Source organism: Scylla paramamosain, chromosome 2, assembly GCF_035594125.1.
Source record: "Scylla paramamosain isolate STU-SP2022 chromosome 2, ASM3559412v1, whole genome shotgun sequence".
In the NCBI taxonomy this organism is placed as follows: domain Eukaryota; kingdom Metazoa; phylum Arthropoda; class Malacostraca; order Decapoda; family Portunidae; genus Scylla; species Scylla paramamosain.
Window position 1 is genome coordinate 28,127,697 of NC_087152.1, and position 17,626 is coordinate 28,145,322.

The following is a 17,626-nucleotide window of genomic DNA, read 5'->3' on the forward strand; positions in this document are numbered from 1 at the left end:
GGTGGAAAACTCGGAAGATTCAAGAGCGTGGGCACGAGAGCAGGTTAAGTCATTGCGCACATAAACGCAGCATCCAGCTTTGGATCGAAAATGAGGGTAGAGAAAGTAGGAGGGAACAGAAAAGGGGCTACTGTCAGTTGCCTCAGACACCTGAGTTTCAGTGAGGAAAAGAAGATGAGGTTTAGAAGAGGAGAGGTGGTGTTCTACAGATTGAAAATTAGATCTTAGACCGCGAATGTTGCAGAAGTTAATGAAGAAAAAGTTGAGGGGGGTGTCAAGACACTTAGGGTCGTCGACGGAAAGGCAGTCCGACCTGGGGACATTTATGGTCCCCTCCCCAGATGGGGACTCCGAGGCTGGTGTAGGAGTCGCCATGATTTTAAAATTTTTTGAGTGAAGGGTGTGTGTGTTATTAGGTGCTTGTAGTTTTGTGTGGAGGAAGAGAGTTGTATTTAGAGGGCAGGCTGTGACTACCCCCTTGTGTTGTGAGACACAAAGGGAAACGTTCAGTGAGGTCACAGCTGGGTTTAATGATAAGTTCACAGCACCCCCTGAACAGTGCTTTAGACCTCACTGGGAGTAATTATCGTTTCGGCAGGTGTCTACTGCCTCCTCCAGTTATGTACATTAATTATATACCTGAAATAATAACCAGTTATATAAGCTTATTTGCAGATGATACCAAGTTATTGAGAAAGATAGAAAAGAGGAAGTTTGCACAGCACTCCAACAGAACCTAAACAGGATCTGGGATTGGAGCCAAAAGTGACAAATGGAATTTAGTGCAAAGAAATGGAGTGCAGTAGAATTTGGCAAGAGTGGCAAGAGACAGATAGAAGATTATTCATTGGGCAATGAGGGAATGAGGAAAAGAACAGATGAAAAGACCTTGGAGTAATAATTACTGATAAGCTGTCACCAGAGAAAGACATAAACAAGATTACAGGCAAAACATATGAGCTACTGAGAAATATAAGGACAGCATTTACATATCTGGATGAAGAAATAAATAAAATAAATTGATTGTGATCATGATATGCCCAAGATTGAAGTATGCAGCTGTGGTATGGTCACCTAGCACCAAGAAATCTTTTAGAAAATTGGAAGGGATACAAAGAGCAGCAACCACATTATCCTGCAAGTTTGAGGGAACTACATTACAAAGAAAGATTGTCAAAATTGGGTCTTATAACACTGGAACAGAGAAGAGGGAGAGGTGATTTAATCACATTGTACAGAGTGATGACTGGAATGGAAAAGTTAGATAGGAAGGAACTGATGATGTGGGATACAAGGGTCTGGCAGGAACATGACAGAAAACTGAAAAAAGGATGCTTGTAAAAGAGAAGTTAAAATAATTGCATCCCACATAGAACCATGGAGGTCTGGAATAATTTGGATGAGGAAGTCATTGATGCAACTATGATAAACTAATTTAGAACAAAGTTAGATAAAAAATAGATATGGAGACAGGACAGCATGAGCATAGCACTTTTCCTGTATGTCATAACTAGGTAAATATAACTAGGTAAACTAGGTAAATACACACACACACACACACACACACACACACACACACACACACACACACCAGTTCTTTTGGAGGGTCATGGACATGAGGTTGAAAAAGTGGTACAGGAGGGAAGTAAATGTGGAAGGGGAAGACTAAAAGTACCATACACAAACATAAATGGACTAATATCGGCAGTGTTGGAACTAGAAGACTATTAAAAAGGGGAGAAACCGGACATCATGGGAATCGTTGAAACTAAATTGGCAAGTGAAGGGGATATATTAAATATTGGTGAAGGAAAATACAACCTCTGGATGAGAAATAGAAAGAATAAACGGGGAGGTGTGATGCTTCTAGTTAGGAAGGATTTATTAGTGGAATCTGTCACATATTGGATGGAGGAGGCAGAAGTTTTGAAAATAAGCTTAAGACAGAATATGGGAAGATACCTTAACATTGTGGTGACTTATGTTCCCCCTATTCCAATTCTTGGAGAGGGGATGAATATAAGAAAATGTTTGAAGACACAAGGACATGTTTGGCAGAGCTGCTTGAGGAAAATGACAATATACTCCTGATGGGGGACTTCAACTGTAAAGAGATATCTTAGGAAAATTGGACCACAGAAGGCAGTGAGTCATCATGGAGGAACAAGCTACTAGACTTGGCTATTGAAAATTTCATGACACAATGGGTTACAGATGACACAAGATGTAGGGGAAATGAAGCACCTTCAAGGCTTGATCTAATTTTCACCAAGGAACAAGAAATAGTAGAAGACCTTAAAAACATAAACCTAATAGGAAAAAGTGATCATGTGCTGATTCAGCTCACAGTTATGGATAATAACCTCAGTATAAGGAAAGAGGACCACAGAAGAGAATGGCTAAACTACAGCAAGACTAACTTTGGATAACTTAGGAAGTATTTCAATTAAGTGAATTGGAACGTAATTATTCAGAAGGAAGACAGAGGAAAAGTGGACAGCTTTCCTGGACATTTATTATAAGGGAGTAGAGAAATGGGTATCCATAAGATCAACAGAGAACCTTTTCAAAAGGGACTGGTACAACAGATGTGCAACAGCTAGATTGGAGAGAGGAAAAGCATGGAAAAAGTGGAAGAAAAACAAGAGACTGGACCTGTGGAACAATTATATAAGGAAGAGGAACGAATATGTCAAAACTTGCAGATGAGCAGAAAAAAATTGAAAAGAATGTTGTGGAGGAATGTAAAGACCAACCAAAATTATTTTATAAATTCATCAATTGAAAATTGAAGAGTAAAGATTAAATAAGCATGGTAAAAGCTGGAGAAGAGACAGTGGATGACCCAAAAAAGGTAGCTGAATTATTTAACAGATACTTCCACTCTGTGTTTACAAAGGAAAACGATTTCAGAGGTGAGAGAACAGCGTTAGAAAAAGGGATTAAAACATCAGTAGAAGAAGTAAAGAATATGTTGGAAGACCTGGATGTAAGGAAACCAATCGGTCCTGATGGTGTATCAAGTTGGATTTTAAAAGAGTGTAGCTCACAATTAGTCTCAGTGCTGCACAATATAATTAGCACCACCCTGGTAAAAGATAGAGTACCCATAGATTGGAAACGGGTGGATATTACCCCAGTTCACAAGACCGGAAGTAAAGAAGATCTATTAAATTATAGACCTGTATTGCTCACAAGTGTGGTGGTGAAGATTTGTGAAAAGATTATCAAGAACAGATGGGTGAAATATCTTGAAGACAACAAGGTGATAACAGAGAAACAGTTTGGTTTCAGAAAAGGAAGATCTTGTGTTTCAAAATTGATAAGTTTCTACTCAAGAGTAATAGATATAGTGCAAGAGAGAGATGGATGGGGCAACTGCATATACTTAGATCTGAGAAAAGCATTTGATAAAGTTCTGCACAGAAGACTAATATGGAAATTGGAAAAAATTGGAGGACTCGATGGATCACTGTTAAAGTGGACTTTTTGACAAACAGAGAAATGAGGACAGCAGGTCAAACTGGAAAATGGTAATAAGTGGAGTCCCACAAGGTTCGGTACTTGCACCTATTATGTTCACAGTTTATGTAAATTATATGACAGAAGGTGTAGAAAGTTACATGAACCTTTTTGCTGATGACACTAAGAATGAGGAGAGTAACAAATGAAGAGGACTGCACTGCTTTAAATCAGGACTTAATTAAGGTTAATGAGCGGTCATTGAGATGGAACATAGAGTTTAATGCTAGAAAATGTAGTGTGATGAGGTTTGGAAAAAGTATGATAAGACCAGTTGGCAACTATTACTTAGGGAATGAGGAAATCTCTATAAGATCAGAAGAAGAAGACCTAGGAGTAATTATTATTGATAATTTATCATTTAGGAAGCACATAAACAAAATTATAGGAGAAACATATAATCTGCTGAGAAACATCAAGATAACATTCTCCTATATTGATGAAGATTTTATAAAAATAACTGATAACGATGATACGTCCGAGATTGGAGTACACAGCATTAGTGTGGTTGCCAAGTTTAAAAAAGGATACAAGAAAGTTAGAAAGAATCCAGAGAGCTGCAACTAAAATCCCTGCAAGCTTAAGAAAGTATAGTTATGAGGAAAGGTTGAAGAGATTGGGCCTGACTACACTAGAAAAAGTAGGGAAAGAGGTGATTTGATAGCAATATATAGAATATTGGAAGGAGTGGAAAAGTTGGACAGAGAAGACCTCATGATACCAGATATGAGAGACATGAGAGGACATGGAAGGAAATTGAAAAGGAGTGTTTGCAGAAGAGACATCAAGAAACATAGCTTCCCACACAAGTATAACAGTGTGGAATGAACTTAAGGATGAGACTGTGTGTGCAAAGACAATTCATAAATTTAAAGAAAATCTAGATAAATGTTGATATGGAGACGGGACAGCACGAGCCTAGTGTGGCTCTTGTCATGTATTTCACAACTAGGTAAACACACACACACACACACACACACACACACACACACATCAGTAATTTCCCTTTAAATACAACTAGGTAAATACACACACAAGAAAAAGGATATAAGGAAGTTGGAGAAAGTTCAGAGAGCAGCTACAAAGATGGTACCAAGTATCAGGGATGTGTCATATGAAGAAAGACTGGCAACATTGGACTACCAACGTTGGAAAAGAGGAGAGAAAGGGGAGACTTGATTGCAATATATAAAGCATATGAGGGAGTAGAGGAGGTGGACCGGAGCGACTTAATGGTCTGGGATACACTGGACACTAGAGGACAATGAAAGAGGCTGAACAGGAGTGCTTGTAGAAGAGACATCAAAAAGTATAGTTTCCCATATAGAAGTATTGATGTATGGAACAGTCTGGATGAGGAGATAGTAAATGCAGAAATTATGCATGGATTCAAGGCTAAGTTGGATATTAAAAGATATGGAGATGGGACAGCATCAGCATAGCTCTTTTCCCATAAAGCACAACTAGGTAAATAACAACTAGGTAAATACACACACACACAAACACACACACACACACACACACACACACACACACACACACACACACACACACACACACACACACACACACACACACACACACATCAGTAATTTCCCTTTAATCTCTCTCTCTCTCTCTCTCTCTCTCTCTCTCTCTCTCTCTCTCTCTCTCTCTCTCTCTCTCTCTCTCTCTCTCTCTCTCTCTCTCTCTCTCTCTCTCTCTCTCTCTCTCTCTCCCCCCCTCCTCCCCCACTCCTAGTCATCATCTGCCTTACCTCTTGCAGTCTGAGAGTGATGATGGCCACCACAAGCGTAGCACCAAGCGGCGTTCACGTTCACGCTCCAAAAGTTACTCTGATGAATCAGAGGAAGAAAGGCGACGGTCCAGGAAAAAAAAGAGCAAGAAGAAGAAGGGGAGGAGTCGATCTGTAAGTACTGAGCAAGTGTATTGAGGCATGTGTGCTATGCATGTGTAGTGGCACATTTAGGTTAGGGAAATTTATTATGAGAGGAATTATTTTTGGCTGAATTTTCATGGAGTAACTTTCATATTTAAAAAGTTTACTTGGGTGTGATTTATATAGAAAAAGAAAAATTTCATATAAGGTAGGAAAATACAATGTTAGCTCTATAAAGTTGGTAATAGTATTAAAGATTTGTATAAAGTTTGTGACAGAATAGCCAAAGCCTTGATGATCAATCACTTTTTAGATTTGCATTTACCCTGAGTGCCCTATTAGGGTGTTCAGTTCGTGGTGTCAACCTGTCATGACAAATTTATCTTACCTTTAGATTCATTTATGTTTTTCCATAATTTTTCAAAGGGAAGTATTACATCAGCATTCTATATTGCCTCAATTTAGTGTTTCATGTTTCAGTTGCATGTGAAGGGCTGTTTTAGCAAGTTATATAATTTGATTCAGAAAATTTATGTAATGCTTTAGAGAATCATCCCATTGAAGTGTTGGTGAAATGAATACCAAAATTTTTGTGAAGAAAGTCTTCATCAAACTATTCTTTTCAATGCAGTAATTTTTAGTCATAACTGGTGATCAACATCAATGTACAGTCAGCTTGTCAGTAAAGTGGGGGATAGTTCCACATTAGACACAATTCATATTAGAGTTAAAATGAAAGTAATGGCTGAAAATTACTGGTTCTGACCTAGCTAAAACACCCTTCCCAAAAAATTTTGAATAAAATATTTCCAGACTCAGATTTATTTTATGTATATAACTGAAGTTAACAAATATGTAAGGATCCTTAAAACATCAAAAAGGTTTATAAATAAAGCCAGTACTGTAACATCAATTAATAAGCTTCACCGAGCCACTGTTTACACACACAACTGATAGACCCTCACTGTTGGTATCACCTCATATCACCCATATATATTTTATATCCCAGGCTAAATGAATTCCTTGTTAACATTAGATTCTTGATAACACCATTACATTAAAAAAAAAAATGATCACTCGTACAGTACAATCAGTAAGAAATCACATCAGTCCATTTTTTTGCACACTTAACTATTGAGTGCCTCCTCTTTATCACTTCACTTTTTCCCTAGTTGATGTTCACACTCTCACCGTGTTATTTCGGTGCAAAGCTGTGACCTTAACTACTAAATGCAAATGATAAACAATAGTTTTCTAATGTTATAAGTAGGGACAACCTCACAGCTACAAGTTGTAAGAGAATAATACAGTTGCCAAGCACACAAACACAGGTTAGTTATTAATCTGATGTCACAGTGGGTGGCTTTGGTGACATTGGCCCTGTCATTCTCCCTGGTGAGTTGTTAAACTAGTATCATTGCAAGAGCTGGCAACAGCAGCAGCATGCTCATTAGCATCATTGTGAATGGCAGGGATGGCAGTAGCACACTTTCACATAAAGAGTCAGTTGCTGAACTAGCATCGCTGTGGGTGGCAAGAGCAGTGGTGGCACCACACTCATTAGCATCATTGGGGTGGTAGGGGTGGCTGCAGCAGTGGCACCACACTCACTATATCAAAACAATTTTTTACTGAGCATTTAGATTTGGTCCCCTTGTAGATTTGGTTTTCTGTTGCCCTGCCAAATCTAACCAAGCTGCATCTAAGGTGATCAAAGGATACCTTTTATTGAATTAAAGGTCCTCTATTGACCTTTTTCTTCTAAGAAATATTTTTTTCATTATACATAATTTCTTTCTCGCTACTGTGTAGCACATGAAAGTACATGACAGATACAGGTGGGAAAGTTTCCATTGTTGTGGTTACTTCCAGAGAAAGTAACCTCATTTACCTGCCTCAACCTGACTTGGTGAGCAACCATGGCCAGTCACCATAATTATGACCTTAGCAATGTTGGAAAGCAACGCTCAAGTGTCATGGTATATACTAGTGATGTATCAGATATCTGCCTCTGCAGTGAAAATACTATCCATATCAGCACTTTAAAACAACAACAAAAGACACACATGAATATCCGCTACTACATATTCAGATTACAAAAGCTTCCCTCTGCATCAAATAAATGCACAGGTTATGAATCTGTCAATGTGTTTATTTACCTAGTTGTGGTATACAGGAAGGGGAGCTATGCTCGTGCCGTCCCATTTCCATATCTACTATCAACCAACTTGGCCTTGAAATCATTAATTGACCTTGCATGAACCACATCTTTTCCAGGCTATTCCATGTCTCTGCTATTCTTTGAGGAAAGCTGTTCTTTTTAATATCCCTTCTACAGGTGGTCTTTTTCAACTTCTTTCCTTGACCTCTTGAATCTCTTACATGCCATGTTATCAAATCCTGCTGGTCCACTTTTCTAATCCATTCATCAACCTATAAATCACAGTCAGGTCTCTTTTCTCCCCCTGTTGTTCCAACATCTGTAGATTCAAATTTCTCAATCTCTCTTCACATGATAAGTTTTGAAGACTCGGAACCAACTTTGTTGCTGACCTCTGAATCCTCTCCAGTTTAATTATATTAATTTTTGTACTTGGTAACCACACTATTGCTGCATATTCCAACCTTGGGTATATCATAGTTACAATCAGTTTCTTCATCACTTCCTCATTTAGATATCAGAATGCTACTTTTATGTTCCTCACAAGGCTATAAGTTTTACCCACAGTCCTGTTTGTGTTTCTCTGATGATAAATTATCGAATACAGCTACTTCCAAGCCCTTTTCCATTGTCATTTTCTTATTCTTTTCATTTCCTATTTCATAGTTACCTAGTATTCTCTTTTTACTCTTCCCAATTTCCATCACACTGCATTTTCTGATCTTGAATTCCATCTCTCATCTATGGCTTCATTCCCATATTCTGTTCAAATCCTGCTGCAGTGCTTGGCAATCCTCCCCCTTCCCACCTTCCTTGACATCATCACCAAACAAACTCACATAACTATTCACTCCTTCCATCATGTCATTAATATATATTGCAAACTACTGGAGCCAGTACTGAACCTTGTAGAACTCCACTGATCACTTTCCCCCACGAGGACTTTCTATTTCAAATTACCGTTCTCATTTCTCTGTCCTTCAAAAAATCCTCCATCCGCTTCAAAATCACTCCATCTAGAACTCCATTGTTTTTGATCTTCCATAGCAGTCTTTTATGTGTCACCTTATCAGTTGCTTTCTGTAGATCCAGATAGATTACATCTGCCCAGCCATTTCTTGTATCTATCATCTTCAAGTAGAAATATATCAAATTTGTTGTGCAAGATCTTCCTTCTCTGAAACCAAATTCCCTGTCAGTCAGTCTGTTGTCATCTTCTAGGTACTTTATCCACCTATGTTTAAATATTCTTTCACAAATCTTAGCAACCACATTTGTCAGGGACACTGGTCTATAATTCAACAATCCTTCCCAACATCCCCCTTTATAAATTGGAACAATGTCTGCTTTCTTCCAGTCTGTGGGGACTTTAACCTCAGCTAATTAACTCATTATGATACTATGTATCTTATTAGTCAGTTGTTTGGTACATTCCATCATGATCCAACCTGACACACCATCCAGATCCAAGGCTTTTCTCACATCAGGACCCTCCATTATTTTTCTCACTTCTTGGACTGTAATTTGTATCTCTTCCAGGGAGTCTACATGTTATTCCACCCATTCATGTCCTCAAAATTCACTCGTGAACACTGAAAAGAATTGTTCATAACTTATGCCATTACTGCCTCATCTTCATATTTCTTCCCCTCCACCCTAAGTTAATAAATACCTTCCCTGTTTTTTAACTTGCTGTTAACCTATCTGTAGAATAACCTAGGTTGGTCTTTATAATTTTCTATTGCTTTCTTTTCAAAGCTTTGTTGTTCTTGTCATATTCTTACATAGTCATTTCTTGCGTGTGTGTATTTAGCCCATAGGTCTTGTCTTTTCCTTCTTCACTTATTCCATGCTACATTCCTTTTATCTTTGGCATTTTGATACTTTCTATTAAACCAAACTTTATTAGTTATCTCTTTCTCTCTTCCACATTTTGGGAACATATTACTTGACTCCCTCATTATAAATCTTAACTAAATACATCCATTTCTTCTCTATTTTCTGGGCTTCATTAAAATGACTCCAGTTGGCTTCTTCAAAATACTTCCTCATTAGTGTAAAATTTGCTTTATTGTAAATATATCTCCCAATTTTGTGCTCTTCTCTTTTCCCCACTTCTCTTCTTTCATAATAGCAACTCATTAACTACATGATAACTTTTTCCTAGTGGGCTTTTACAATTCATTCTTTCTGTTATTTCTGGTTCTTTAGTAAACACTAGGTATAGCCTTGATGGTTCATCAGTCCCTTGAAATCTTGTGTTCTCTTGGACCCACTGTGTCAGTGTGTTGTCCATTGCCATCTGTAGTAACATATTTCCCCATGATCTTTCACTTCCTTCCATTGTCCACTCCTCCCAACACACCTCTTTACAATTAAAATCTCCCATCATTGTTAAGTTGTTCTGTTTTGCTAATGAGTTCTGCCAATCTCTCATTTGTGTTCTTCATCAAAGACTCATAATCTTCATTGCTCCAAGATCTTTTATTAGGTGGAACAAACACCACAACAAAATCTCTCTCCTTTTCCCTTCTTGTTTCATCCCTACTTGTATAATTTTGGTAATTCCTTTCCCATAGCTAAATTCTTCAACTCTTAAGTCTTTCCTTACTAAAATTATCACTCCCTCTCCTTGTTTTTTTGTTTCTTATCGTTGATCCATGCATGTTGTGTTGTGTTTTACAGGAAAAGATCTATGCTTGTGCTGTCCTGTCTCCATATCTTTAAGCATCCAGCTTAACTTTAAATTCATGAATATTTTTTGCTTGTACCACTGTTTCATCTAAGTTGTTCCATATTAATATGCTTCTATTTGAGAAACCATATTTCTTGATATCTCTTGAGTCCCACACAAATAAGTCTTTGTCAACTTGATCCTTACCCTTTAAAGCTCTGTATATAGCAATCAGGTCCCCTCTTTCTCTTCTCTCTTGTAATGATGGAAGCTTCAGTCTCCTTAATTTTTCTTCATAGCTTAAATCTCTCAAACTTGGTACCAATTTGGTTGCAGCTCTTTGGATCCTTTCTATTTTCCTTATTTCCTTTTTATTATGGGGTGACCAAACAATTGTGGCATATTCCAGTTTTGGTCGAATCACATATTCCATCAACTTTTTCATCATCTCTTCATCCATGTAAGCAAATGTCCCTTTCATCTTTCTTAGTAACTCATATGTTTCCCCAACTATTTTGTTTACATGTTTTTCGGGTGATAAATTATCACTTATTGTAATTCCTAAATCTTATCTTCTTTGGTTTTCTTAATTTCCACTTCTCCCATGGTGTAGGAACTTGTCAGTCTTCTTTTGCTTTTTCCTAATTCCATCACCTTGCATTTCTTTGCACTGAATTCCATTTCCCATTTCTTACTCCATTTATATATCTTATTTAGATCTTTCTGTAATATTTCACAATCCCTATTGTTTTCCATTCTTTTCAATAATTTCACATCATCAGCAAACAGACTTATATAACTGTCAACCTCATCCACCATATCGTTGACATACACCAGAAACATTATGGGGGCTAAGACTGTCTGTCACCTGTGGTACTCCACTTGTAACTCTACACCATTCTGATTTTTCTCCCTGTATTACTGTTCTCATTTCTCTGTCCCTTAAGAAGTTTATAATCCAATTCAGTGTGTTGCCTTGCAAACTTCCTATATTTAGAATTTTCCTTAGCAGTCTCTGGTGTGGTACCTTATCAAATGCTTTTTTTAGATCTAAATAAACACAGTCTGTCCAACCCTCTCTCTCTTGAATTATATCAGTTCCTCTGCTATAAAAGCTCACCAAATTTGTGACATAAGATCTTCCACTTTTGAAACCAAATTGTCTGTCATTCAATGTTGTGTTTCTTCTAAATATTCCATCCATTTGTTTTTAACTATTCTTTCTGCTATTTTTGCCACCACACTTGTTAAGGACACTGGTCTGTAATTCAGTTGATCTTCTTTATTACCTCCTTTAAAAATGTGTGTGTGTGTGTGTGTGTGTGTGTGTGTGTGTGTGTGTGTGTGTGTGTATTTGTAAGGACAAGTGAGAGAGACTGACTGAGAGTGTGAAGGATACTGAAATATAAGTGAGCAAGAGAGAGAGAGAGAGAGAGAGAGAGAGAGAGAGAGAGAGAGAGAGAGAGAGAGAGAGAGAGAAAAGAGAGAGAACCTGTGTGAATCATGAGTGTATGAGTTACAGTAGGCTAAGTTTCAGAGAGTGAGAGTGAGTGTAAGCATAAATGAGTTGAATTGAAAGTAAGCATGAGTTGAGAGATTAATAGAGAGAATAAGTGAGTATCAGTGTGAAAGTGAAAACAAATGAAAGTTAGGTTATGAAAATGAGCAAAGGATTACTTGTAAGTGTGAGTGAGAATGAGAATGATGATAATGAGTGGTAATTAGAGTGAGACTTGAGTGAAAGAGAGAAAAAAGCTTGAGTATAAAAGTTAGCAAAATATCTCCAAACTATGAGAGTGAGTGAGTAAGAATGATCTTGAGGATTGCTAAATAGAACAAAACTGACTGAAAATGAGAATGGAATTATAGAGTGAAATGGATGGAGAGTCAGTGCTATGCAATGTGTGAGGGAGTCCCTTTATCTTAAATAGATAAGGGAATGGGAGGTGATAGAGGGAAGCTAGAGACAAGACAAAGGAAGAAAAGAGAGGAAAGGACATATTGTGGAGTAGAGGGAGGAATGAAGAAGGAAGTTCACAACAGGGGAAGGAGTGTACATGGGGCAAGGAAGTGGAGTAGGGGTGATGAAGGATGATGGGAGTATGGGGAGAAAGTAGAGAAAATAAATATAAACAAAACACTAGAGGTACCTTCACTTTGGAGGATCCTGGGGAGAAATTGGAGCAATAAGGCAAGATACAGAAATGACATTGTGATCAGAGGAGCAATCAAGTATTTTACATATCTCCAAGCCAGTCAGGGATATGGATAGAATGGTGCACTAATTGTTTTAGGCCATGAAGGATGGCAGAGTTAGAGGCTAGTTCACCAGGTTTGTCAATGAAGCAGGATGAGAACTGTAGCTGGTGGCAAACATTGAAATCTCCAAAGTGGAGGCCTGTGAAAAATGGAAGTGAGTCATGATGTGCTCCACTTTGGAAATTAAAGTGCTAAAGAATTTTCTTAATTGGAAGAGTTAGGTGAAAGATATACAGTACAGATTAATTTAGTCTGAGAATGACTACATCCAGTAATTAATGATTTATTGAATATAACTGAAAGCAGTTTAATCATCTTATATTTATCATCTCTCAGTATTCTCAGTGAATTCATATCTGTACCTGGACTGATCAGTCCCTGTCTTTCCTTTTTTCCCAGCGTTCCATGAGCAGTGAGGACTCCTACCGATCCCGACGGTCATCAAAGAAAAAAAAGCACAGGTCTCGCTCCAGGTCCCGCTCACACTCTCGGGCAGGGTAAGTATGTACGTGGGTGAATGTGTATGTATGTTTATAGCTATGCCTCTTGCCCGCTTTCTCTATTCACTGTTAAAAGGCATGTACATAATGTAACAGAGAAAAATTGTGCTTAAGAAAGAAACTGGAGAGCATATTATGATATTTCCTGTGAATCTTTATCTTTTGCTGTGTTAATTTTTCTATTTCATCTTTTCTGATTCTTGAACATGGAATCTTCTGAATTATTTAATTGTGTTTGCTAAAGTTAATAAGAAAAAAACTAATTTTTCTTTTTTTTTAAGGGACCCTGGCCAAGGGCATTAAAAACATTAAAAAAGGCCTGCTAGAGTCCCAGTCCCTAAAATAAAGTCAGAAGGATTATTGAAAAATGGAGAAAAAATGTCTTGAAACCTTCCTCTTGAAAGAGTTCAAGTCATAGGAAGGAGGAAATATTGAAGCAGGCAGGGAATTACAGAGTTTACCAGAAAAGGGAATGAAGTCTTGGATTAGAGAGGTGGATAGAATAAAAAGGAGGCAGTAGACACCTGATGAAATAATAATTACTCCCATTGAAGTCTGAAGCACTGAACCAAGTGGTGCAGTGAACTTATCAGTAACTCAGCTGTGACCTCACTGAACATTTCCTTTTGTCTCACAACACAAGGGGAAGTCACTTTTGCCCTCTAAAGACAACTCCCTTCCTTCACACAAAACTACATATACATAATTACATGCACACCCTTTTCTCAAAATTCTAAATTAAACATGATGACAAAAATACAGAAATGAGGTTGTGATCAGAGAAGAGCAATAGAGAAGACAGAGTGACAGCATAAGCAGAAGGATTAGAGTTTAGAAAGGATCAAGAATGTGGGACATATCTCCAGGACAGTCAGGAATATGAGCCCTAATTGCTCTAGGTCATGGAGGATAGCAAAGTTAAAGACTACTTCATCAGGTTGGTCAGTGAAGGGAGGAGAAAGCCAAATTTTTTTTTTTTTTTTTTTTATGTAGGAAGGATACTGGCCAAGGGCAACAAAAATCTAATAAAAAAAAAATGCCCACTGAAATGCCAGTCCCATAAAAGGGTCAAAGCAGTGGTCAAAAATTGGTGGATAAGTGTCTTGAAACCTCCCTCTTGAAGGAATTCAAGTCATAGGAAGGTGGAAATACAGAAGAAGGCAGGGAGTTCCAGAGTTTACCAGAGAAAGGGATGAATGATTGAGAATACTGGTTAACTCTTGCATTAGAGAGGTGGACAGAATAGGGGTGAGAGAAAAAAGAAAGTCTTGTGCAGCGAGGCCGCGGAAGGAGGGGAGGCATGCAGTTAGCAAGATCAGAAGAGCAGTTGGCATGAAAATAGCGGTAGAAGACAGCTAGATATGCAACATTGCGGCGGTGAGAGAGGGGCTGAAGACAGTCAGTTAGAGGAGAGGAGTTGATGTGACGAAAAGCTTTTGATTCCACCCTGTCTAGAAGAGCAGTATGAGTGGAACCCCCCCAGACATGTGAAGCATACTCCATACATGGACGGATAAGGCCCTTGTACAGAGTTAGCAGCTGGGGGGGTGAGAAAAACTGGCGGAGACATCTCAGAACACCTAACTTCATAGAAGCTGTTTTAGCTAGAGATGAGATGTGAAGTTTCCAGTTCAGATTATAAGTAAAGGACAGACCGAGGATGTTCACTGTAGAAGAGGGGGACAGTTGAGTGTCATTGAAGAAGAGGGGATAGTTGTCTGGAAGATTGTGTCGAGTTGATAGATGGAGGAATTGGGTTTTTGAGGCATTGAACAATACCAAGTTTGCTCTGCCCCAATCAGAAATTTTAGAAAGATCAGAAGTCAGGCGTTCTGTGGCTTCCCTGCGTGATATGTTTACCTCCAGAAGGGTTGGACGTCTATGAAAAGACGTGGAAAAGTGCAGGGTGGTATCATCAGCATAGGAGTGGATAGGACAAGAAGTTTGGTTTAGAAGATCATTAATGAATAATAAGAAGAGAGTAGGTGACAGGACAGAACCCTGAGGAACACCACTGTTAATAGATTTAGGAGAACAGTGACCGTCTACCACAGCAGCAATAGAACGGTCAGAAAGGAAACTTGAGATGAAGTTACAGAGAGAAGGATAGAAACCGTAGGAGGGTAGTTTTGAAATCAAAGCTTTGTGCCAGACTCTATCAAAGGCTTTTGATATGTCCAAGGCAACAGCAAAAGTTTCACCAAAGTCTCTAAAAGAGGATGACCAAGACTCAGTAAGAAAAGCCAGAAGATCACCAGTAGAGCGGCCTTGACGGAACCCATACTGGCGATCAGATAGAAGGTTGTGAAGTGATAGATGTTTAAGAATCTTCCTGTTGAGGATAGATTCAAAAACTTTAGATAAGCAGGAAATCAAAGCAATAGGACAGTAGTTTGAGGGATTAGAGCGGTCACCCTTTTTAGGAACAGGTTGAATATAGGCAAACTTCCAGCAAGAAGGAAAGGTAGATGTTGACAGACAGAGCTGAAAGAGTTTGACTAGGCAAGGTGCAAGCACGGAGGCACAGTTTCGGAGAACAATAGGAGGGACCCCATCAGGTCCATAAGCCTTCCGAGGGTTTAGACCAGCGAGGGCATGGAAAACATCATTACGAAGAATTTTAATACGTGGCATGAAGTAGTCAGAGGGTGGAGGAGAGGGAGGAACAAGCCCAGAATCGTCCAAGGTAGAGTTTTTAGCAAAGGTTTGAGCAAAGAGTTCAGCTTTAGAAATAGATGTGATAGCAGTGGTGCCATCTGGTTGAAGTAGAGGAGGGAAAGAAGAAGAAGCAAAGTTATTGGAGATATTTTTGGCTAGATGCCAGAAATCACGAGGGGAGTTAGATCTTGAAAGGTTTTGACATTTTCTGTTAATGAAGGAGTTTTTGGCTAGTTGGAGAACAGACTTGGCATGATTCCGGGCAGAAATATAAAGTGCATGAGATTCTGGTGATGGAAGGCTTAAGTACCTTTTGTGGGCCACCTCTCTATCATGTATAGCACGAGAACAAGCTGTGTTAAACCAAGGTTTAGAAGGTTTAGGACGAGAAAAAGAGTGAGGAATGTACGCCTCCATGCCAGACACTATCACCTCTGTTATGCGCTCAGCACACAAAGACGGGTCTCTGATATGGAAGCAGTAGTCATTCCAAGGAAAATCAGCAAAATACCTCCTCAGGTCCCCCCAACTAGCAGAGGCAAAACGCCAGAGGCACCTTCGCTTAGGGGGATCCTGAGGAGGGATTGGAGTGATAGGACAAGATAAAGATATGAGATTGTGATCGGAGGAGCCCAACGGAGAAGAAAGGGTGACAGCATAAGCAGAAGGATTAGAGGTCAGGAAAAGGTCAAGAATGTTGGGTGTATCTCCAAGACGGTCAGGAATACGAGTAGGGCGTTGCACCAATTGCTCTAGGTCATGGAGGATAGCAAAGTTGTAGGCTAGTTCACCAGGATGGTCAGTGAAGGGAAAGGAAAGCCAAAGCTGGTGGTGAACATTGAAGTCTCCAAGAATGGAGATCTCTGCAAAAGGGAAGAGGGTCAGAATGTGCTCCACTTTGGAAGTTAAGTAGTCTAAGAATTTCTTATAGTCAGAGGAGTTAGGAGAGAGGTATACAGCACAGATAAATTTAGTATGAGAATGACTCTGTGGTCGTAGCCAGATGGTGGAAAACTCGGAAGATTCAAGAGCGTGGGCACGAGAGCAGGTTAAGTCATTGCGCACATAAACGCAGCATCCAGCTTTGGATCGAAAATGAGGATAGAGAAAGTAGGAAGGAACAGAAAAGGGGCTACTGTCAGTTGCCTCAGACACCTGAGTTTCAGTGAGGAAAAGAAGATGAGGTTTAGAAGAGGAGAGGTGGTGTTCTACAGATTGAAAATTAGATCTTAGACCGCGAATGTTGCAGAAGTTAATGAAGAAAAAGTTGAGGGGGGGTGTCAAGACACTTAGGGTCGTCGACGGAAAGGCAGTCCGACCTGGGGACATTTATGGTCCCCTCCCCAGATGGGGACTCCAAGGCTGGTGTAGGAGTCGCCATGATTTTAAAATTTTTGAGTGAAGGGTGTGTGTGTGTTATTAGGTGGTTGTAGTTTTGTGTGGAGGAAGAGAGTTGTCTTTAGAGGGCAGGCTGTGACTACCCCCTTGTGTTGTGAGACACAAAGGGAAACGTTCAGTGAGGTCACAGCTGGGTTTAATGATAAGTTCACAGCACCCCCTGAACAGTTGGTGGTGAACATTGATGTTTCCAAGAATGGAGATATCCATGAAAGGGAAGAAAGTCAGGATATACCCCACTTTGGAAGTTTAATATTTTTTTATAGTCAGAGGAGTTAGGTGATAGGTATACAGCACAGGTAAATTTAGTGTGAGACTGATTCTGTAGTTGTAGCCAGTTTGTAGAAAATTCAGAAGAATCAAGAGCATGGGCATGAGAGTAAGATAGGTCATTCTGCACATAAATGCAACATCCATGGAGATATCCATGAAAGGGAAGAAAGTCAGGATATACCCCACTTTGGAAGTTTAATATTTTTTTATAGTCAGAGGAGTTAGGTGATAGGTATACAGCACAGATAAATTTAGTGTGAGACTGATTCTGTAGTTGTAGCCAGTTTGTAGAAAATTCAGAA

General features: G+C 39.1%; 1 protein-coding gene across 15 annotated transcripts in view; it reads left to right on the top strand.

The window, feature by feature from the left end:
* Positions 1 to 17,626, top strand: part of LOC135112651 (pre-mRNA-processing factor 40 homolog A-like) — a 214,961-nt gene that overhangs the window by 167,759 nt on the left and 29,576 nt on the right. For all 15 annotated transcript variants that reach the window (XM_064027284.1, XM_064027319.1, XM_064027336.1 and 12 more), the window contains 2 exons: positions 5,288 to 5,431; positions 12,895 to 12,992. In XM_064027284.1, coding sequence (XP_063883354.1) covers positions 5,288 to 5,431; positions 12,895 to 12,992 — 242 coding nt within the window. The remainder of the gene's footprint in view (positions 1 to 5,287; positions 5,432 to 12,894; positions 12,993 to 17,626) is intronic.